The sequence below is a fragment of the Gopherus flavomarginatus genome, chromosome 2 (genome assembly GCF_025201925.1).
Source record: "Gopherus flavomarginatus isolate rGopFla2 chromosome 2, rGopFla2.mat.asm, whole genome shotgun sequence".
Classification (NCBI taxonomy): domain Eukaryota; kingdom Metazoa; phylum Chordata; order Testudines; family Testudinidae; genus Gopherus; species Gopherus flavomarginatus.
This window is the reverse complement of record NC_066618.1, coordinates 166,934,945-166,959,110: the sequence shown is the minus strand read 5'-3', so window position 1 is coordinate 166,959,110 and position 24,166 is coordinate 166,934,945. Positions and strand designations below refer to the sequence as shown.

Genomic DNA, 24,166 nt, shown 5'->3' with positions numbered 1-24,166 from the left:
TCTCTGGTTTTCTGATACACTGGTTCTCTAGTACACTTGCCCCATATTCTAGGCAGGACTGACTCTATTTTTAGATAAACCATAAAGGAGGGATTGACTCAGGGAGTCATTCCCATTTTTGTCTTTGTGCCCCCGGCCGACCTCAGCGAAGGCCAGCAAGGAGCACCCATGACAGCAGCAGACGGTACAGAACAACCGATAACCGTCATCTCATCGCCAATTTACAATGGCACAGCAGACGGTACAGAATGACTGGTAACCGTCTCTGCTACCTTGCAATGGCAAATGAATGCTGCTGTGTAGCACTGCAGTACTGCCTCTGTCAGCAGCATCCAGTACACATACGGTGACAGTGACAAAAGGCAAAACAGGCTCCATGGTTGCCATGCTATGGCGTCTGCCAGAGCAATCCACGGAAAAAGGGCGTAAAATGATTGTTTGCCGTTGCTTTCACGGAGGAAGGAATGAGTGACAACATTTACCCAGAATCACCCGCGACACTGTTTTTGCACCATCATGCATTGGGATCTCAACTCAGAATTCCAGTGGGCAGCGGAGACTGCGGGAACTATGGGATAGCTACCCACAGTGCAACACTCTGGAAATCGACGCTAGCCTCGGTACATGGACGCACACCGCCGAATTAATGTGCTTAGTGTGGCCGCGTGCACTCGATTTTATACAATGTTTTACAAAACCAGTTTATGTAAAATCGGAATAATCCCGTAGTGTAGACGTACCCTTTGTGTACAAGTTTACTCATTTCCTGAATCTCATTTATAGTCATGGCTTAATAATAAATGAGGGTTACTTACTGGAATGAAGTTCTCTGAGTATATTGTCTCAACATACACAGTCTGTGGTATAAACATTTAGAGCAGTAAAATTATTGGGACCACATACAATCACCCTCAGGACCTAACATTCAGAATTGAGGTTACTGAAAGTTGACAAACTCACTCGTCCCTTAGTTCCAGTCACACAGTTGTAAGCCGGATTGAAAACTCCAACAAAGTAGGATGTCTGAGTGTGGATGAGCAGAGGAACTCCAGTAACCTTCCTTTCTTGCTCATGAAATTGCATAGGCATATCCTTGCTCTTGGAAGATTAATATGCAGTTACTACCCAATTAAAAGGATACAGGGGAGGATCAACTGACTGGAAATAGTAATACTGCTCTCCCTAAAGGGGCATCTGACATAGCTCCCAATTCAAGAAAGTAGCTCATCTTTGAAAAGGCCTGAAATATGTTTCCCTTGCTTTTTTTTTAATCTTAGATATATCAGGAATATAAAGTCTTCTGTCCCTCTCCCTTGTTTTTGCTGGAAGGACCCAGAGTAGTGGATTTGGGAGCTCAGGAGGCTGTTGAATAACTAACAAAAGAGGTTTTCTTGTGAATGTTTGTTAGGTGTTTGAAGTAAAGTTTTAAATAGTTTGAATAAAATCACTTCTAATCAGTCAATTATATTTACTAGTTATTTGGTCATCAATAGAGACTTCTAGGAAAAACAAGGCTGATAAGATCTGAGTTTCTGACATACATTGAAAGGAAAAAATCCAAATCAATCAAAGACCCACCATACACTAACATACAATTCCAGACCTTCTGTATACATCATAAAGCAGAATAAAGGACATAAGCCTTTTTTTTTAACCTTTGCAGGTCAACTTTAATATTGAGCTTGTGAAATTTTGAATCCTCATTTGAGATTATATGGTTTAGAAAAAATACTGACATAATAATACTGCAGTTTAGGCAGAATTCAATAATCATCTTCGGTAAAAGTTTTAGATTCACAGCAGCACCAATTTCTCCTTCTAGACAGAAAGCTCTCTAGTGTAATTATCTTTATTCATGTACCTTATACAGGGCTGAGCCCATTAACAATGCTTAACAAAAAAAAGAAAAGAAAAAGAAAATCTGTAAAATGGGGGATTACTCAGTAAAGCTTGGATATCACAGACCCTCCTCACCAACACTGGAATTTTTTTACCAGCTTCTAATGCACAAACTCTTTCAGTTTTGGTCGCAAGTTTTAATTCCACAAAATTGCATTCCCTAAAGTATTTACTTTCTTTAGACTTATCAGTTTTGAAATCAAAGTAATGGATTATGTTTTAAAATTAACTTTTCAAAACAAAGTGAATATTTGTATTTTGTAGTTTAAATATTTAGTGATCAATTTTAACAATGAAGAAAGAGAGACACTGATTGTGCTAACTAAAGTGGACAGAGTGCAGGAAGGGACTATGAATGCTTTTCCATGCAGTCTTATCCTCAAATGACATATATCTTTCCATATCTCAAAAACATTTGTAAAATATGGTTGAATTGGAGAAACTAGCAGTGTGTTGAGAGAGAGATGATTCCGAGCCTGATGTATTAGCCCGGTGTGACATCTATCTGTCAACAGAGGCTGTATATCTGTTTATAAGATAATACAATACTTTAGCATTTTCTTAACACAGACACTATTCTTATTATTTATTTGTATTATGGTAGTACCTATTAATACGTATAGGCCAGACTCTGCTCTCAGCTGTGTCTGTGCAAATCAGAAGTAACTGAGACTAGAATCTGATGCTATGTCATTAGGCAATGAAGTCTAGTAGTATTATTTATGTATTTGTATTTATTAAAAAACTAACAAAACATATCTGGACACTCTGTGAACCTCAAAAATTCAATACATTAAAAAAAATTCCAGTAACCTCAGTAGTATATAATAATATTTAGTAACCACATAGCACAAAAAAAATACCAAATTCCTCATTTCCTGTATTACAAACATTCTCTTTTTTTGCAAAAATATAGAATTTCAGTTTACAGGTGTCATAAACGTGTTATAAACAGATAGCTAAGGGTTAACGTCTCTTTCACCTGGAAAGAAGTAATCTGAACCACCTGACCAGAGGACCAATCAGGAAACAAGACTTTTTCAAATCTGGGTGGAGGGTTTGTTGTGTGTGTGTCTTTTGTTCTTGGGTCTTCTGCCTGAATCTCTGTCAGCTAGAGAAGGATTTTTCTATTTCCTGCTTTCTAATCTTCTGTTTCCAAGTTGTGAGTACAAAGTGGGTTTTTTCTTTTGTATTTACATGTCTATAGTGGCTGGAGTGCTTTGAATTGTATTCTTTTTGAATAAGGCTGTTTATTCAATATTCTTTTAAGCAATTGACCCTGTATTTGTCACCTTAATACAGAGAGACCATTTGTATGTATTTTTCTTTCTTTTTTATATAAAGCTTTCTTTTAAGACCTGTTGGAGTTTTTCTTTAGTGAGGAACTCCAGGGAATTGGGTCTGCAGCTCACCAGGGAATTGGTGGGAGGAAGAAGTCAGAGGGAGATCTGTGTGTGTTAGATTAACTAGCCTGACTTTGCATTCCCTCTGGGTGAAGAGGGAAGTAATTCTGTTTTCCAGGACTGGGAACGGGGAGGGTGGAGTCCCTCTGCTTAGATTCACGAAGGTTGCTTCTGTGTAGCTCTCCAGGAGCACCTGGAGGGGGGAAGGGAAAAAGGATTATTTCCCTTTGTTGTGAGACTCAAGGGATTTGGGTCTTGGGGTCCCCAGGGAAGGTTTTTGGGGGGACCAGAGTGCCCCAAAACACTCTAATTTTTTGGGTGGTGGCAGCAAGTACCAGGTCCAAGCTGGTAACTAAGCTTGGAGGTTTTCATGCTAACCCCCATATTTTGGACGCTGGTTTTGACAACAGGTTTTCCTCTTAGCTACTCCATCACTGGTGGTGTGATTTTCTGGATATTGTGATAGTATACTTATCTAAGATGCCCATCACCAAAGTATCATATCCCCACTCTTTTTCATTTAGAGAAGAGTCTCTGAATTCAGGTCAGTGAGATGTAGGGCATTTGATTTACCAGATTTGCTTGGATTACTAACCAGAGTCCAAAAATCGAAGCCCACTGTCAATACTTCCCCCCACTGGAGAGCCCTTCGTTGCGCAATCTGGAGGATTCCAGCCAGGATTACAATGACAATGTTTCTTATTGTTGCATACCTGAAAACACAGGGGAATATAGCAAAATTACTCATCTAGTGAGTCTTCCTCAGAGATGAGTACTGTCGGGTACCTTCTAAGACAGTGGTTTTCAACCTTTTGTCATTTGTGGACCCCTACAAAATTTCAAATGGAGGTGCAGAGCCCTCTGGAAATCTAAGACATAGTGTGCGGACTCCCAGGGGTCCACAAATCACAGGTTGAAGACTAGTGCTCTGAGATTACACTTTTCTTGTCAACCTCCTTGTTCTAGCTAGACCAAGGACTAATCCTGCTCCCACTGATATCAATATGAATTTTGCATTGACTTTAGTGGGATAGGGTCAGGCCCAAATTTTACTGAACAGTCTGACACTTCAGAAAATACACCAGACAATGAGCTGAAAATAAGACAGCATCTAACCTCCTCAAAAAGCTGTATAAATATAAAGCATAAACCCCTGTGAGGCAAGTATGCTATACTATACTGTTCCTTGGACCAGAGAGGTGGACTGACTTGCCTAAGGTCAACACCACGGTAACGGCAAAACTGAAATTAGAACTCAGGGACTTGCTAGTTTTCCCTCCTGTTTTCAATCCACTACACCAGCATGGTTCCTCCCACTGTCTACAGCCATGTTACATTTTTTATAAATCTACACTAATTTGGTCATGTGCAGCTCCCTCCTGTTCAAAGATACAGATCTTGACCCTTATTTGATTTTTTTTCTTTTACTAATCTGCCCAAGCAATTACTCATTTCATAGTTATATTGTGCATAACAATCTCTTTCTCATATTCTAATTTTGTTCCTGGTTCTAAGAAAGAAAAATGGTGTAAATTATTTTACTCAATTATTCCCATAAATAACTAACAGTGGCATAGTGATTTTGGACCCCAGGTGTACACTCAAAAGGGCTTCTACAGCCAATCCATAGACACTTCAAAATGGGGTTTCATAAAGAAAGAACTTCCTGAACAATATTAATAGAAGCAGTAAAACCAAAATAGTAATATTATTGTTACTTACTCCATGACCGTTGCATTTTACTTGTGGATTACAATCGTATCCCAGGACTGCATAAAATTGGCATGTGCGGTTTATACAAACCTAAACAACAAACAAACCCATAGCATAAAATTCCAATTCAAATGAGTCCGACAATCTTAGCATTCAGTATACTGGCTGCATGCTCTGAAAAGAAGCCTAGAATGGAAAGGCCATATTATGGCTTTATGGAAATACTCTAATGCTTGCCAAAGGGTAACTGGCAATGCAGAATGAAGACAATTTCATTGTTGCTGCCTGTATTCTATAGGAGTGGTAGATTAAGAAGGGATGCTCAAGAAAAACTGCAATGAAAGAAAAGGTACTGTTAATAACCACATCTACAAATAGCATGTGTGTTTATACTTTTAAAACAATACAAAAGCACTTTGATTTGTCAATACTTGTTTTCTTAAGCTGAGAACTACCTAACTGCTGGTGTTCGTTTCCTCCTCTGGTATAGTTTATATTCCACTGGCTGCTGAGTCCATTGCTAAGGGCCACTTTGTGCCTTGCCCTTAGAGGGGTGCATGAGATGTGGGAGGAAGAAAAGCAAGGTGCTTTTTTCATCCTGTTGTGCAGCTCCAGTATGGGCCACACACAACTGCTGTTGCCAGCAATGCCAAGTTGGGGAAGGGAGTCAAAGAATCCAGGGACTGCCTCCTCCTTGCAACCCCGGGGTACAATCCATCCCAAAAGGGAAAGAGAGCAGAGCCATGGCCACATACGCCCTCTGCACTGATCTGTGGAGAGAGACTAGTGCACAGGGCAAAGGTGTGGAAGAATATGCTGCACCCCATAACGGGGTACAGTAGCAGACAGCTCCCATGTGCATTCGAGAGCTTAAGGAATTCTGACTCTGAGCCTCCCCCTGGATGGCATGCCTTAGCATCACTCTTTGTTCTGGGCTGTGTTCAATTTCTACCTTCTCCAGACCATTCAATATTTTCTACTCTTTTATTATGTCCCCTCTTATTAATTTCCTTTCTAAAGTAAACAATCCTAATCTTTTCAATCTCTCTTCATATGACAGTTTTTCACGCCTCTAATCACTCTCGTCACCCTTCTCTGAATTCCCTCTAATTCTGTAATATCCTTTATGAGATAGCGTGACCAATACGTCACACAATTTCTAAATAAAGGTTTATCATCAGTGCATATAATGGCATTATAATATTTTCCATATTATTTTCCATCCCATTCTTTATGCATCCTAATACCTTGTTCAGTTTTTGACCGCAGCTGCACATTAAGCAGAGGTCTTCAATAAATTATCCACAGTGATGCTCAGATCCCTTCCTGAGTTGACACAGTTAATGTAGAACCATGCAGAGTGTATCAAAAGTACATATTTCCCCCACCAATATGTTTTACTTTGCATTTGCCAACACTGAACTTTATTTGCCATTGTGTTGCCCACTTACACAGCTTGGTTAAGTCTTTCTGAAGTTCCTCACAGCCTTCTCTGGTCCTGACTACCATAAATCACTTTGTGTCATATGCAAATTTGCTACTTCATTGCTCACCCATATCATTAGTAAATATATTAAACAAAACTGGATCTAATACAGAACTATGAGGCATCCCGCTGTTATGATTAAAACTGCTCTTTGCTTCCTGTCTTTTAGGCCAGGTCTACACTACACATTTTTTTCAACATAGCTCTGTTCAGGAGAGTGACGGGGTTTGGTTTGTGACTGACATACTTGCACCATCCTACTGTAGATGCAGTATCTGTACTGGCAAAACTGTGCCAGTTTACTTTTGTCAGTAAAGTCTATTTTGCTCAGGAGGGTTGGAATAAGCTATGCCTGAAAAAGCAGACTTTTGCTGTTATATGCTGTTTCTACACTAGGAGTGATTTTTTGACAACACTTTGCCTCAAACCCCCTGACTACTTATTCTCTTTAGTAGCTTCTTGGGAAGGACTTTGTCAAAGGCCTTTTCAAAGTCTAAATAAATTATGTCAGCTAGTTCTCCTTTATTCACTACTTTACTGACACATTCAAAGAATTCTAATAGGTTGGTGAGACACGATTTTCCTTTGCAGAAACAGTGTTGGTGTCTATCATCTCATGATCTTCCAGATATTTTACTATTCCATCTTTAATTATAATTTCAGCCAATTTACCAGGTACAGACGTAAAGTTTACAGGTCTCTAATTCCCTGGATCACACCTAGACTCATTTAAAAGCAACATTTGCTACTCTCTGATCTTCTGGTTTAGTTGGTGGGGAGTTTTTTTTTTTTAGAAAGCTTGCATATTTTTATTAGCAGCTCAGTTACTTTGTACCTGAACTCCTTCTTAAATCAGGCCTCTTTCAGTGCCTATGTTGGCCAGGATTCTGTCCTCCACTTGTACCACTGCTTATTATTTTAGTAAATATTTGTTTTTAAATTATCTTCTACCCTAAAACAGCACATTTCAACCTTGATTTTATTTTCTATGTTGGTGGGAGAAGGAATCCAAAATCAGGCTTAGAACATGATCATGGTTGTACACTTAACTAGCGTAACACTATTTTGCAGCTCCCTAATGACAATTACTGAGATTGTAAGCAATTTGTGGAAGGGACTGTCTTTTTTATTATGTTTTTATAGCACCAACTACAATGGGACTAGGACCTCTAAGCACTACTGTAAAACAAATAATATGATGATTAAGTAGTAATAAAGTAATTCTCTAACACTGTTTAAAATACATTACAGTGAATTAAAACAAGGCACAGGGATTAGTCATGTGACTAAAACTGCAATGGGTTACCTAGGGAGGTGGTGAAATCTCCTTCCTTAGAGGTTTTTAAGGTCAGGCTTGACAAAGCCCTGGCTGGGATGATTTAGTTGGGGATTGGTCCTGCTTTGAGCAGGGGATTGGACTAGATGACCACCTGAGGTCCCTTCCAGCCCTGATATTCTATCATTCTAAAAGTCTACAATAATTATCCATAATCATTCTAGACTGAAAATTTTCCTCTGGAGTTAAATGAGTAAGTAAATAAAACATCAGTAATGAATAACCTTGAGCTATGTTGCCAAAGGGTAAATATTTCTAAAACTTAATCAAGTTTACAAAGTCCACATACATACTGTCATTTCAGATGCTTATAAAAGATTTCCTTACTTTACCAGGCCCACACTTTGTGCCTTCTTTAACCAGCAGAGGGTCTTTCTCTGTGGGTGGCTTCATATAATCTAAAGATATACATACATGCTCTCGCACTTGAGCATAAATGATAGCAGCTTTTTCTTTAGTGAATGGAATGCGACTTGGATATGTACAAACTAACTTTCCACATGTGACATCCCTATAAAATTCAATAGCAGAGGAAAATAAAATGATACATGTGACAGCTGATTGAGCAATACATTAGAAAAATGAAACTGTAGAAAACAAATGGGGTATTGCACATATTAGACTGATATCAAGGTCATAAGCAGGGCAAGGAAGGCAGAAGACTGATCTTTGAAATAAGGAGAGAACTGATGCAAATCCACCAGATTACACTTGCCTGCAAATGGGAATGAGGTCACAGTGGAGCACACATAAGAACATCAGAATGGCCATACTAGGTCAGACCAAAGGTCCATCTAACCCAGTAGCCTGTCTTCTGACAGTGGTCAATGCCAGGTGCCCCAGAAGGAATGAACAGTACAGGGAATCATCGAGTGATCCATCCCCTGTCGCCCATTCCCAGCTTCTGGCAATCAGAGGCTAGGGACACCATCCGTGCCCCAATAGTTTTGTGCTTCATGGACATGCAAGGATTATACTTAAGGTCATGTTTTTTTTCAGTTATGTTCATTCACCGCCCACACCTCAACCTTTATGTACCATGTGCTCTTCTGGTGGAAGAGGAAGCAGGTGTGCAAGGCATTGAGGTCTATTCTGTCCAGTGTGGAGCAATACGCCTAGTCAATAACCTTACTTGGATCCAAGCACAACTTCTGCTAATACTTGCATTCCATGCTACAGTATCAAGGTCTAGATGCTCAACAACTGCACGTTCTTTGAGAATGGCCAAGGCTAATGTATATAGAACTCTCTCACTCACTCACTTATGCCCGTCACCCCAGTCGGGGTATGGGCCGCCAACAACAGGTATACAGAAATTTCCATTTAGTCTCAGGTGTTCTGTGTCTGTATACAGAACACCTGAGACTAAATGGAAATTTTATAAAGAAATTAAAGCAGTCTGAACAGATAGTAAACATTTGCACCATACAGTAGAGGAAAGCAGAAAATAAATATGTTTTTTCCTTAAAAACATACATCCAACTACAGGTTTGAAATCCTTTCTTCGGATCATTCCCACAGTGTCCAAACCTATCTGTTTGACTATTGATTTCTTCATAACATGCAAGAGGAGCATTTTTAGAACCTGTAAGTTTTGAGATAAGATTGAGTATAATTAAAAGGAACACTAAATCATTTATTAATCTATCAGTACTTCTAACATTCTTATCATTGCAGTACCTAGGTGCTATACATGGATTAGAGAAAACCAGGAAGGATAAAAATCTGTATTAAAAAATCAGATATCTTTCTGTTCAAACTGTGTTTTTATTTAAATTAAATACAGTTTTCTTTGTAAAAACAAACTTTCTTTAAAATTAAATTTCAAATTGTAACAAACAAATTTAAGGCCTAAATTTACTATAATCTAATAATCATTTAAATTAAATACAAAAATAATATTAAGCAGTACATTTGCTGCTGAAGTTTTAAAGAACGTCAAACCACTGAACTGGTGGAAGTCACTGACTAAGCACCTGGAACCAGAGTTTGTTGAAATCTTAAACCAGCTTCAGACAGCAGTAGCCTCTTCATCAGGTGCAAAGAGAATAATTTATACATTTCAGTTTATTCAACTAGTTCAGTTCCAAACTAGTTCATTCAAAGTTGAGAAACCAATTGGGAGATGAAAAAGCAGGAAAGCTTGTTCTCCTCTTCTGTCTAAGAATAAAAACTAGGGGTGTGAGAGGATAAGATCTACTAGGTTCTAAAATTATGATGGAAATGGTGACCTGAAGAAATCAATTCGATTCACTAAAATATTTCCTTTGTTTAATAAATCCATTAGTTTTAAAGCAAAACGTTTTGATAAATTTTCTTGTGTATCCAGCACATTTAGGGTTGTTTTATTTAACTCAGTTTTAAAAATTGTAAATGCTGGTTTTGTGCAGTTTTAATTGAATTCCAATTTTCATCCAAATAGAGCTTGACGCAAATCAGAAATAAAAAATTAATCGCCATTTATTTAAAAAATGAAATGCATCACTCATCATTTTCTAAAAACAAAAAAGCAAAAAATAAAGAATCTGAATAAGTGTATATTAACCAATAGATCTGCTTAAATAAATGTACATATATTGTATATCCTCCTGATTAGCAGCAGGTAATACCAAAATTCAAAGAAAAGGCTATATTTAGTTGCAATTCAACAATGTTTTAATGGTTACAAATCAGTGAGAAGCAACACTTCTGTAGGAAAATAGTGAAAAAGGACAAAGCAAAACATGATTAAATTTGATTATTAAGATCAAGGTTTCCTGCTTGCTGATTTGAATAATGATTTAAATTAATATACCTGCAGCAAACAGTGAGATCTCTTTGGAGTTGGTTTTCTAGTTTGCTATTTGGTTAGCAAAAAGAAGACATATTTTATAAATGGATTTTAATTTACAATCACTACTTCATTTTTACTTTGTTTCTATCAAATCTAAGCTTCTGGATAACTGCCATGCCTCTATAACGATGTTTAATATCACTGGACAACTTTAGACAAGTAATTTGGCCACTCCGTACCTCATTTCCCCACCATCAATAAAAAAGAATAAATATGGTTAATCACTGCTATAAAGTGTTTTGGATATATGGATGAAAGTGGCTATGTAAGTCTTTATTATTATTATTACAGCATTTAGTGGAACTTGATTTTAGAACAAATAAGAACATAATGTTTCCATTACCTTTTCCATAGATCCTCTGACACTCTATATCAGGAGACTGGCAACGTCCTTTGTAACAATAGGCAGTATTGTGTTCACATCTGTGTCCATTCTGAACATAAAGATCAGTTGGACAGAACGCAGATGACCCATTGCAGTACTCATTGAGATCACACTGACTATCAGCCCTGGGTCTACATTTCTTATTCTTTGCCTTAAACTAGAAAAAAGTAGGAATAAGGAGAGTGTGCATGGTTTACAAAGATTATGGTCTATAATGTTTAAATAACAGAATATATGTAAAGCACAAGAAAAGATACAGTGAATAAGAAAATAAGACAACCACATATATGTTGTTTAATGTGGTTGTCACTGACTGTGATGAATGTGAAAATTCCTTGTAAAATTCTTATATATATACTTTATGTATGACTGCAGGTCACCCAGGGTTCTTTTAAATCATTTTCATCAATTTTTCCCTTATCATGAAACATAAATAGATACCACCCCCAGCCCTCTGTCAGAGTGGCCCTGGTGATTTAGCATATGGCACTCTTCCCCTATGGCAGTACAGAAAAAATGTCCCACCACGATGCCTGGAGACATCATATTGGTAGAGGTGTCAGCTTTTGGATGACATGTAAAATATGATTCTTTATCTCAGAATTATTTCATTGTAAAGCCCTAATCCCGCAAAATTATGCACATGCTTAATTTTACACTTGTGAATAGTCCTGCTGACCCTCTCTGGAGAACTTGTTCCACTAGAAGGTGCAGAGATGAGATATATACCAATCTGAACTTCAAAGGAAGGAAGAGATCATCAAACCCTAGTGGCTAAGGGAACCCTTATGTGGGTGAAGTAAGGGAACTGAGCAGGAGAAACTGTAGATAAGGCACTGGACTGGGACTCAGGAGAACTAGGTTCAATTATCATTTCTACCACAGACAGCCTTGACCATGGGCAAGTCATTTAATCTTCCTGTGCTCTGTTTCCCCAGGTTTATTTCCCTCTCCCAACCTTTGTCTGTCTTGTCTATTTAGTCTGTAAACTTTCTGGGGCAGATGCTTCAACTATGTTTTGTACAGAAAGCTGTATGACTAAGATAAAGACAGAGGTGCTTGCTCTCCCTTGTGCAGTACTGTTCTCTTATTTTTTAAGTTGTAAAAACATTCGCATAGCACTTCACATTTTCAAAGAGGGCAGGATTATTTAGTGGTTCATGTAGGAGACTGTGATTGAGAAGACTTGTGTTATAATCCTGGCTCTCACTGGTTTATAGTGTGTCATAAGACGCCCATTGTAGCATAGCACGGACTCACCACCGCGGTGCCTCCAGCTGGTCGTCCGGGAATTAGCTCTCTCAGTCCTAGAGCACCCTTTATGGGCTGGTGTCTCGCTCACTGTTACCTACTCCTCTGCAGCCCCTTATCTCTCCCACGTGTAGGTCCCACGTCCCTCCCGGACTACAGTGCCCCTTATCTTGGGGTGCTGCCCATCACCCAGGGAACCCCATTCCCCTAAGCCCACCTCACCTCAGTGACACACTGCCAGTCCTCATCTAGCCCCTTTACTCAGGGGCAAACTGCTGTCTGCAATGGCCACTCAACATTGGCTAGGGGGGCTGGACCTGCTGTCTTTCCCTGCAGCCCCAGAACTTCCTTATGTCTTCCTGTCAGGCCTCAGCCTGGGAGTTCGCCAGGCCTGAGCTCCCCAGCTCAGCTCAGCCTTGCCCTCCCCCAACACTGCTCTGTTGAAGATACCCTGTGTTCCCAGGCAGCCCAGTCCTTCCCACCCCAATGCTGGAGTGAGACTGCCTGCCTCCTAACTCACAGCCCTGCCTTCCCCTGATTGGCTCCTCGGGGTAGCTGATTTTAACCCCTTTCTCTCCGGAGCAGGGTGCTTGCCCCGCTACACCCATGCAGTACTCAGGAGCTCCAGTGGAGCCCACTGTGGCACTTAAGCCCTATCAAACCCATGGATCTTCTGAGCTTTGACAAAGTTGATGAACTTCACCAGAAAGTTTCTAGGCCAAGACATTTTTTGACTAAAAAAAAGGAAAAAAGAATTTTCAAAGTATTCCCCAAACATCCATATCAGAAAAGTGTTGTCTGATTCAGATTTAAAATGCTCATTAAAATGCTCCCTTTGGCCAAAGACCACCCAGGAAAATGTCAGGTATGAAGGACAGTTTTCACAAAGTGTGAGTATGAGTGCACACAAATGGAAAGCTGGTTTTCATCTTTAACTATGGAGTGAACAGTGTCTCTCCAAAATTTAGAAATTGTGTTAAACATATGATAATCCTGAATATACACCTTACCTTACAGTTTTGGCAACATAATCCAGTACCACACTTTGCTCCTGGCTTAAGCCTACATTTGTTAGTGCAGCATTTATCTTTTGCACACTCCTGAAAAATAAACCATAGACGTATTAGCTATTCTAAAATTTTCCTTCTCTAAGGAGTCTGTCTGTCCAAGATTCTCATTCCTTAAGAATAACAACTTGAAAGATCCCCAAAGAAAAATGAGTGTCAAGCTACAACAAGATTAATACCAACATGACAACTATTTATAAATATATGTAAGACCTTCAGTGCCTTTCCCAAATTTCAGTTGGGTACTAACTCTCAAAGCATCATTCTTCTAAACTGAGAACAGTGGAATTTTACACTACTTAGGCTTTCTGGTAGTGAGAACTAACCTGTGCTGAGCCACAGTCACACTGCTCTCCTCTTTCCACAATACGATTGCCACAGACTGAAGCCCTCTTGTAGGACATATTCAAATAGGGCCTGTTAGAGAGGCAGTCTCCTCCCTTATGTTTTATAAAACTTTTGAAGTCTCTAATGCTGCAGCTGCTAAAGGCTTTTACTCCATTGGAATGTCTAAAAATAAATTATCAATGAAAAATTATACCAATTGAAAATATTTACTGATCCTGGAGTACTTAGTATCATTAATGCTACTTTCCAAAATATTCAGCTGAGGGTCTTTCCGTTCATTTTGTAAAACTGCATTCAAATAATGTCTTAAGAATAAAAATTGGCAGAAATTAGCAACTAGAATATCATCCTTTTGTTTTATTATTGAGAAAGATATTAATATTCCTTTATCAGAGATATCTGCTAACTTAATTGTGCCTTTATCTTCCCAGAGGTAAAATATGGAATACCTAAATATGTTAGGGTTATTAACAGATAATGGAAATACATTTTCATTTATTTTCTTATAAACTAAAACTTTTTGTGAAATATTAACAAAATCACATCACTGGATTATTTATAATGGCCTTAGTTTCCTTTAAATCACATATGCACAAAACATTACGTAAATAATAAAGAGTTACAATATCCTGAGCCATTTTATCAATACACAGATCAAATCTCCCTGTACCCGAGGAAAATAAACTGAAGTTGAACAATCTCATTGTAGAGCTAGATTCTGGTGATGGTTTTTCTAACACGAACATCTGTCATTAAGAACTAGAAAAGATATGCCATACCTCAAACAGAAGTTACTTATTTGATGAACAAATTACCAGGTGAGGTTCTATGGCCTGTGTTATGCAGAACGCCAGAACAGATGAGCATAATATAGTTCCTTTTGGATTTATGAACTCATTTCATATAAGTTAATTGCCACCAGCTCCTAATGATTATTTGTCACAATAGACCTAGGCCCCAATACTGAAAACACTTCAGTGTGTGAACAGTTTCACTGAGTTAGTCACAGGCAGAGGTGAAAGTAAGCCAGTATGGTCCGGTACGACGTACCGGCAAGAGCCAGTACACTGTGCTGGACCGCACCGGCTTCTGCGGTGGGGATTTAAAGGACTCTGGGCTCCCCGCTGCAGTGGGCAGCCCAAAGCCCTTTGAATCCCGCCTGCAGCTCTGGCGGCCAAGCTGGGGCCGGGATTTAAAGGAGGCGGGGGTTGAGGCCACACCTCTTCTGGTTGAGGCCACACCCCCTAAGGACTCCAGCAGTACCAGTAAGTCCCATAAGTTACTTTCACTCCTGGTCACAGGCATCTGTTTCCATAGGGCCGCTTGGATTTGACTGAGTGACAGCAGGTTTAAATGATCCTATTGACAGTTCCCTGAGCCACTGGTTAGCTTATTAGCTTGTGAACACTTTCAGAAGATTTCTGGAGCAGTACAGAGTAGCTCATTTTTAGCTTGGCTTGATCTTATCTGAACTGACTATATATACTGAAAATACAATTTGAGGCTTAGTCATATGACCTTGAATGTTTTATCTAAAAAATAATTAAAAGCAGTTTCTTGGAAAAAGAGCAAAGTAATGCCCAGTGAATGCCATGGGACAAATTTTGCATTGTTACAAGCATGCAATCCCACAGATTTCAGTGAGATTGCTCCCTTATTGAAGACTTGCAGACTATTGCCAACTTTGTCCAACAGACTTTAGACTCTCCACCACTTTCAATGGTCTAAAGGATTTTAAGCACATGATGGACAGTAATTGTAATGATCATGCCTAGGGTGACCAGACAGCAAATGTGAAAAATCAGGAGAGGGGTGGGGGGTAATAAGAGCCTATACAAGAAAAAGACCCCAAAATCAGGACTGTCCCTATAAAATCGGGATATCTGGTCACCCTAATCATGCTAGAATTTGAAAATTAACCCTTTCCATGCAGAATCACACAAACAGAAAACTAATTTAATAAAGCATTACAAAAATATGAATGAGCCAACAGTGAATTCTGTTCCACTCTAAGCTCATTAATACATGGAAAAGATAACAAAAATCTATAATCAAAGCCTACTATGAACCTTACAATATAAACATCAATAATGTATACTTGCATGCAGATGTGAAAAATTATTTTCAGATATGTTCTTTAGAAATAAGTTATGTTTTTGGTATACATAACTGGCACCCAAGACTTCCATTGACAACAAGCTAATTTGAGGGTTCTCACACTTCACAGCAGGCACTCAGCACTTCATACAACCACTTAAATCATAACCAATGGTCATTTATAATGATTGAACTTGCATGCCACAGGAAAACAGTTCTCAATAATAATAATGCAATGTTACATGAGGTATATAAATAAAAAAATCTTACACTGCTTTGGTGTGCATTATGCAGGTGTATCCTGAACACTGACAGTCCCTAGAATCATCATATGCTATTCCCAGACTAAGACCCAGCAGCTGTGCAATGATGACTGAAAATGTCTCCAGTGTTACAGCCCTTTGATACTAAATAAGAAGAAAACTGAAAATTATCATCAAAGTAACTCAGTTAAAGAAACAAAAATGATGATAAAATTCTAAACCTTTCGGTTTCCTGCCCAATATAGTCAGGTCGTATTTTATAAAAATGTCTATACTTTTACGTAAAGAACCTTAAGGTGCTTGCCTTCAATACAAGGCCAAAGTTCATGCTGACTTACATTCTGGAAAACTCAAATGAGAGTAATGAAGATGCCCAGGATGTGAAAAACAGTGCAGAACTTGACATGCAATATGTAAAAGAAATGCATATTGTATTGCATATGGTAATTGTTCTTAAGATTCAATCCTGCAAAGTGCTAACTTCTTGCCTTGATGAAGCAAAACATTTAAAATTGTGCTTAACCTTAATGATCAGTCCCAAGTAATGGGACTACTCACATAGTTATAGATAAGCATGCTTAAGTGCTTTGCTGGATTAGTGACAGAGTACTCAGCACCTTCCGAACTACAGCTCTAAAGTACCTTAAAGGGCTAGGAGGAGACTACAGAGCAGGGGTCAGCAACCTTTCAGAAGTGGTGTGCTGAGTCTTCATTTATTCACTCTAATTTAAGGTTTCGTGTGCCAGTAATATATTTTAATGTTTTTAGAAGATCTCTTTCTATAAGTCTATAATATATAACTAAATTATTATTGTGTGTAAAGTAACTAAGGTTTTTAAAAAGTCTAAGAAACTTCATTTAAAATTAAATTAAAATGCAGAGCCCCCAGACCAGTGGCCAGGACCCAGGCAGTGTTAGTGCCACTGAAAATCAGTCGCGTGCCACCTTCAGCACGCATGCCATAGGTTGCCTATCCCTGCTATAGAGCAAGTAAAACCCTAAAATTCAAAGTTGTATTGCAAGATACACTTACGCACTTTAGGCCAGATTTTTCTAACCAAGTGCCTAAAGTCAAGCATCCAAATCCATATTTAACGCATCTAAATACAAATGAGCTCTTTCTTCACGGATGGTGAGCACCCACCACCACTCCTTCTGAAGCCAGTGTTATAATGTTCACTAGCTGTGTAAATCCAATAATACTATACCAGGGCAACTCCTCCAGCATAGTTTTTGAGACAAATCCTTCCTGCAAATGTTGCCCCTACATAATTAGGGTGGTCCCTGTAACTAAAACACAAAAACAGACTCTTGAATATAACTATGTTCTTCACGGCAGTGTTTAAAATGGCAATGTTGTTTGTTTCGTATAGTTTAAATTTTACTTTCTATTGTTTACAATATAAACACTCTGAGAAATCTGAAAATATTTTGTAAACACAGTACATCTAGAATTATATTTATAATAATTCAGTGTCTGTTCAATTATTTTTACAAGAGATGTTTGTTGGTCTTGTGGAATTGTGTTGGTCCATGCTATGACAGTCTAAAAGATTTCCACTGTGCTTTTTTAATAATAGAGAAATGTTCTTACACAAATAAATATGCCATATCATGTGGCCGTAGAACAAGGTAAGATTCTTTCCATTGTAAAAATCTTTGTAGTATCTCATCAGCTTCCCCTGTTGTACGAATTTTATTATTATCTGTCCAAAACTCCAAGGAAGACAATACAATTGTAATATTAAGGGGGGTAAACATCTGAAAATACAACAGAAGAAACAGATGTTCAATTATGTTTTATGCATAGCAGTATTTTAATTTTATAAAGATTAAGCTAAAGGCCCAACTGAGCAAAATGGACATCATACAACAGCACTTGATTGCGATGGCACTTCTCTCCAACATCTGTAAAACTAAAAGAGGAATGGAGAGAGAAAAATGCAAACAAAATACATAGTGCTTGCCCAGCAGACCAAACCGAATGGTTCTGAGAGGAGGGGTTTCTGTAAATAAAGAGAGGATTCATATCTATTGCATATATTCAAATAAATAACAGGCTATAAGCCCTAACCCTGATCATGTCCACAACACTACAATTTCAGAGGCAAACAAAAATTTTCCATTTTTTTTAGTACAAAAGGCTGAATGAGAATAGAAAATTTTAGACAGGGAAAAAATGGATTTTCTGATTGGCAGCTGTTTAAGGAGCCTAGAGATGCACCAATGCAGCAATCTCTTCAAAGCTCCTCCTCCTTTGTGAGACATAAGGAAGAAATGGAAAATTGGAAGCACTGAGGAGCAACCCTTGCTGGCGTCAACAGGTTTAGAGATATCAGGGCTCTGGACAAGTGATTACAGAGTGGAGATCTGTTACTGTTTGTATCTCTGGAGAAAAGCAGACACCTAGAATCAAAATGACTTATGGCAAACAGAAAACAAATAATAAAGCTAGACAAAAAACTTTATAAAAGTAAAATACTAATTAGAAACCAAAAATAAAAGAACCAAGAGCCGAAACAAATGCTAAAACGGGAATAAAACAATTTTAGGGCTTGTCTACATGGGAACATTTTCCCGTTATACTGTTATAATTATACTGCTGTAGTTAACAGTATAAAACCCCTGTGTGGACACTCATATTCTGGAATAAGGGTGGCTTTTTTCAGTTTAGCTTAAACTGTTAATAAACTAAATCAGAAAAAGAGATTCTGTGTGTGCGTGTGTGTGTTACACTGGCATAACTTAGTGGTTTATATTCAAATGCCACCTTATACTGGTAAAACTGCCCCATGTAGACAGGCAGACAGATTTTCACTTTCCTGAGGGACACAAATGGACAAAAACTGGAGATGGTATATAGCAGAGTTCCTATATTCTCAGATGGATGAGAGCACCATGGTCTGTGGGTGGAATCTAGGGTTGATTATGATTGGCTAACATTGTGAAAGAGGCTAAACCTGCCTACACTAGGTGCTAATGTGTTTTTAAACATCATTGAATTAAAACATGTTACGTAACATATCTGTCTGAGGCAGTACGTTTAAAAACCCTACCTTTTTAACCAGTCTAGACAAGACTTCAGGGAAATACGACACAAGCTTGAGGTGAAGCACTTAAACATTTTTTCTCTAATTGCTATAAAGATCTCCTTGCTGTCATGAGCCAAAAGCTTGAGAGCCAAGAGTTAAAATCAAAACTAAACAATTCCCTGGAGAAAATGAGAAAATCTAGAAAATCTTTGACCTTTAATAATATCAAAATAAAACATCCAAATTTCATTTTAATATGAAACAAAAAAGGCAGTAACTTACACTGTTGACAAATCCAAGAAGCTGGACTATTTTCTGTGTTATAAGATCCTTGTCTGAACCCAGATAGTTGTACTAGAAAATAACACAATTCTTTAAGTAACAGCTAAAAATCATTACAGTACAACATTTTTTTGGTCAGTCATTTCTCATGAAGCAGTGGAATGTTCACATAAGCCTCAAATTCTGAGCATTTAAATGTGTCTAATTATTTTAATTCTCAGTTTCCTTCCAAGTCCATAAACAAAATATGCACTGATCCTTTGACAAAATGGCTACTATATATCTGATAATTCCAGATTCCATTATTTTAACCGACATCTATGACTTCTTTGGCTTCAGCCCACCACAGCAGTAGGGCTTGAATAGCTGTCAGCCCCTGCCCAGGAACAACGGCAGAAGAGTGGCCTGGGGATGGAGCAGCAGCCTGGGGCCAGAGCAGTGGCCACTGCCACTGAAGAAGTGGCCTCAGGAGCAGCAGCTGGGGCTCTGACTGTCCTCCCCACCCCATCAGGGGTATTTTTAGTAAAAGTCAGGGACAAGTCACAGGCTTACGTGAATTTTTATTGCCCGTGACCTGTCCGTGACTTTTACTAAAAATACCCAAGACAAAATCTTAACCTTACTGATAGCTGATTATTACATCCCAGACCTTTAGAAGGACAGCCTTAAAACCATGCATTTTTATGACGTTTTAAAAAGTAATGGAAATATATGAAGTAAAGCAAATTTGACTGATATGGACTTACCAAACTCTTGTCCAAAATGACATCCATTTCCAGGTATCTGGGGGATTTAGTGACATCTGACATTGACTGAAAAAAAGCCTTCAACATTTCGTATTTCAACATTTTACCTTTTGTATCACTTATTAACACTGTGAATATGAGGTACATTTCTTAACACTAGATTTTTAGCTTGACTACCTATGCTCAGCTGTGCTGCTCAAAAACACCACCATTATCCTTTCATTGACAGAGTTCTATATTTCTGGAAACAATCATAACCTTATAAACCTATGGTACATTATTTGCTCAACTAAAAGATTCAGTAATACAAATAACAATAACAGATTCCAAAAACTTCAGCATAATTTGGTCTTAATTTTGTATCACAATATTAAGAAAATAGAGATGAGTATAAAACAAGCAGACTACATAACGGATAACAACACTCACTCTTCATTATTAGCAAAACTTCGCAAACCAAGGAACCACAGAGGTAATATGCACAGCTGGCCAAACCAGCCAAATGCCATCACTTTCCAGATTCTTGAACAGTGAAAAATCGGACAATCTGATGCCAAATTTTAGTCTCAATCAAAAATAATTTCCCTCCCACTCCATTCTATGAATTGGTTTCCCTTGTCCAATGGAAGCTTCTGGGGGACCAAGGCCTTAAACCTCAAACATCTCTGGAGAACTTCATGCCTCCTATGCCATTTGATCTTATTTTTGCCCTTTGAAATGCCACCAGTTCTCTGGTGGGATAGTTAAATGTCCCTCCAGCCACTGTCCACTCTCAACCATTGGCACCAGCAACATCTTGTCTGTTGTCTCTGTGGTCCTCAATAACTTCTTTGACCCAGCAAACAGGATCTACACATGAAGTTCTAGGAGAAGGATTTTCTTCTGTGGAAGATCAGGATTGAAAATCCATCCTCTAATCAAGCCCCAGTGAAAGGGCATCAAGAGGGAGTACTTAAAGTAGAAGTAGGGAGCCAAAAATAAGGCATGACTGTTTACATTTGCAAGTGAAAATTAGACCTGCAGTTTAATGCTGACAGGGAGACTCTAATCAGGGAGATTTACAGGAGTTATCCTCATTCAAACGCCTCAGGCCTGAGTTGTGCATGACAGAGATAGCCATCCCGACGGAAACAGAATATTCCCAGAATTTGGGACAACATTGTGTCTGCAGATATCGTGGTGACACAGAGCATCATGTTCAGGCTAATGGATCACATTTCTTCACAAATAACTTATTCCCAGTACTATTGTTTCTTACCAAAGTAATGACTCTCATATGCCCAGTTTCTGCATATGAATGACATAATTAAAAATTAAATCCAGATTCAAGACCATCACAGTGAATTTCCCATGCCCTAGATTTCAGGTTAGACATAATCTCAACCATTATGATAAAAAGCAGCACTCACTTCAATATCTGTATGCAGCTTATAAGACACCTTTCCTGTCACCTTTTCTCTCCCTATATCAGTGTAGTTGTTTGCAAAAAGTGGACTCTGAATGTTTTCATTCTTTATTTGATAAATAATGTGCTCAAACCCAGGGGAAGAATCCAAGGGTTCAATTCCATAGCTAGTATTCTCAAACTGCAATAGCCCTCTGAAAAAGCAAACAGTGCAGGTTACATAAGGTTATAAAATTATCTGAATTAATCTGCCATCAGCTTGAGACCTTAAATGTTAGATACTATGTATAGTGGGCACCATTAAAAAGTCACCATTTTCCAACTGTTACCACACAGTAGTATCTGGGCTACTGAATTTTACTAGAGGTTTTATTATAATTAATTATATTAAAATTATATTAAAATATTTCATTACCTGAGCCCAGAGCAGGTGCTGAGTGTCACAAGTGAATTGGGAAAGTCTGCAATATACCCTTGGTAGTAGCAATCATCCTAAATAAAAAAAATTTTAAAAAGCAAAGAAAAATGAATAGCTTGCCGATCAGTAAGTATAGTTCTCCAACCAGGTCATCTCCACTTATCTATACATTTTGGAGCTTCCACAGACACTTGTATGGAACTTGAAACCATCTAAAAATAGAAGTGTGAGCTAGAACACATCTCAGTATTATGACTCAAAGTCTGAGGTCAGTGCCCGCCAGAGTAACTAGGCTGGGAGCTGGAGAGATGAGTGAGGGACTGTAAGAGGAGGAACCTTTGCCCAAGGCTACAGAGTGGCTCCACTGCTGTTCTGCATAGGATACTTCATCCTAATGGCTAAAGTAGTCTATGCAAGGCCTTTACATGTTTCCCCAGTAGGATAGCAGAAAGGAGTTGGGAAGATCTGCAGACCCTCCAGACCACTCCCCAGCATGTTCATATTCACTCTGGCCTCCTCCCCCACTTCAGCACTGACACACAGGGGGCTCACATGTTGAAGGGTTCAGTGACACAGAGGGCCCAGCACGTCCTATGCAGCCCTCTAACGTCCACACACCTGATCTCTTCCACACCAGAAATGTCAGTACCAATGCACAAGAATATTCTGTATCTGTATGGAAAAGACTGGATTTGCCCTTATGATTGCATCTTGGCCCCGACTTTTTCATTCTTATATTTCTATCAGAGACATACAAAATGGTTTAGAAGGGAGGAGACAGTGATAGCTTCAAGGTAATTCCTTAGAGAGCCTAAGCTCTATGCTCCCAGGTAGATCTCAAAATTTGGAAAGATGGTTTCTCAAGATCCACCCCATCACAAAGACTAGGCTGCAGCAAATGCCCAAACCCAGCCTGCCCTTGCTCTGAGATTCTCCTACAGCATGGGTCTGTCTGTTATATTGCTAAGCAATGCATGGTTCCCTTTTCCTGCCCTCAGACAAAAGCTGAGCACTAATTCCTAGTGGTATTCATAGCAAAGGCCCTGTAACTGCTGGAACTGCTCACAGTTCTTGTCTATTTCCTGCTCTACTTTGCAGAAGGAACAGCCAAACATCATACTCTACCTCAGTGGTGGGCAACCTGCGGCCCATCAGGGTAATTCACTGGCGGGCCACGAGACCATTTGTTTACATTGACTGTCTGCAGACACGGCCGCCCACAGCTCCCAGTGGCTGCGATTCACCGTTCCCGGCAAATGGGAGCTGTGGGAAGCAGCGCAAGCTGGCTCCCATTGGCCGGGAACAGAAAACCACTGCCACTGGGAGCTGTGGACGGTCAATGTAAACAAACTGTCTTGCGGCCCACCAGCGGAGTTTCCTGATGGGCTGCGTGCGGCCAGTGGGCCACAGGTTGCCCACCACTGCTTTACCTCCATCGAGTCAGAAGGGGGTGCTCACCCACCCCCGAGGCAACCCCTTCCCTGTGTGGGGCACAGGGAGGGAAGAAGACTGAGCCTATGGATAGTGATTAAAAGAGAAAACAGAGGAAAGAGGGTGAAATCACCAATGATGGGAAAAAGGCAGGAAAAAGAGTAGGAATGAAAGAACAGGGAGGGAAGGAGAATAAGAAGCTTTGGAGAGATGCCAAACCATAAACAAAAGTGTCTTGATGAGAAAGCAAAAAGATTATACGCTTTAAAAATTATATGGAGGTGAGGGAAGGGCATGCATCTAGATGAGACAACCCAATGGGAGAGCAACTAATGACCCACTTTTCTACCTCTTGGGATCCTTTCACAGATCCACTCTGGAGACCACAATAAAGCACTCTGAGAGAAGGAATTAAGGGACCCATTCGGAAGTATGCTGCACTTCCTCAACTCCTATTGTTTTCAGAAAAAGCACATTAGCTTGTGTGAGGAAATGCTAATAAAATAAGCAATGGATTATATTAGGAGAAAAGGCAGCTAGTGTGACACCAGCTTCAGCTAAATCCTGGAGTAGAGAATCTGTGGGGGACAGTTTGTCATGAAGGATCTAAACATTACCCATGGTAAATGTACAGGACAGTAGAAAATCCTCAATTTTCCTGTCTTGGCCTTCCCCTATGAGTTTAAGCACAAGTAATATGTTTGCTCCTTTAATGTCCATTCTGCAAGTTAACTACTGTCAGCACATTTCAGTCTAACTAGTCATTTTCTT

At 39.1% G+C, this 24,166-nt stretch overlaps 1 protein-coding gene across 1 annotated transcript in view; it reads right to left on the bottom strand.

Annotated features, from left to right (window-relative positions):
* The window catches only part of ADAM32 (ADAM metallopeptidase domain 32), a 40,580-nt gene that overhangs the window by 3,759 nt on the left and 12,655 nt on the right, over positions 1-24,166 (bottom strand). The window contains exons 5-18 of the mRNA XM_050940010.1: positions 21,962-22,038; positions 21,551-21,740; positions 20,142-20,219; positions 19,396-19,467; positions 17,676-17,842; positions 17,290-17,371; positions 16,089-16,225; positions 13,700-13,883; positions 13,317-13,406; positions 11,014-11,212; positions 9,314-9,422; positions 8,165-8,348; positions 5,025-5,105; positions 3,898-4,015 (exon numbers count right to left, since the gene is read on the bottom strand). Coding sequence (XP_050795967.1) covers positions 3,898-4,015; positions 5,025-5,105; positions 8,165-8,348; positions 9,314-9,422; positions 11,014-11,212; positions 13,317-13,406; positions 13,700-13,883; positions 16,089-16,225; positions 17,290-17,371; positions 17,676-17,842; positions 19,396-19,467; positions 20,142-20,219; positions 21,551-21,740; positions 21,962-22,038 — 1,768 coding nt within the window. The remainder of the gene's footprint in view (positions 1-3,897; positions 4,016-5,024; positions 5,106-8,164; positions 8,349-9,313; positions 9,423-11,013; positions 11,213-13,316; positions 13,407-13,699; positions 13,884-16,088; positions 16,226-17,289; positions 17,372-17,675; positions 17,843-19,395; positions 19,468-20,141; positions 20,220-21,550; positions 21,741-21,961; positions 22,039-24,166) is intronic.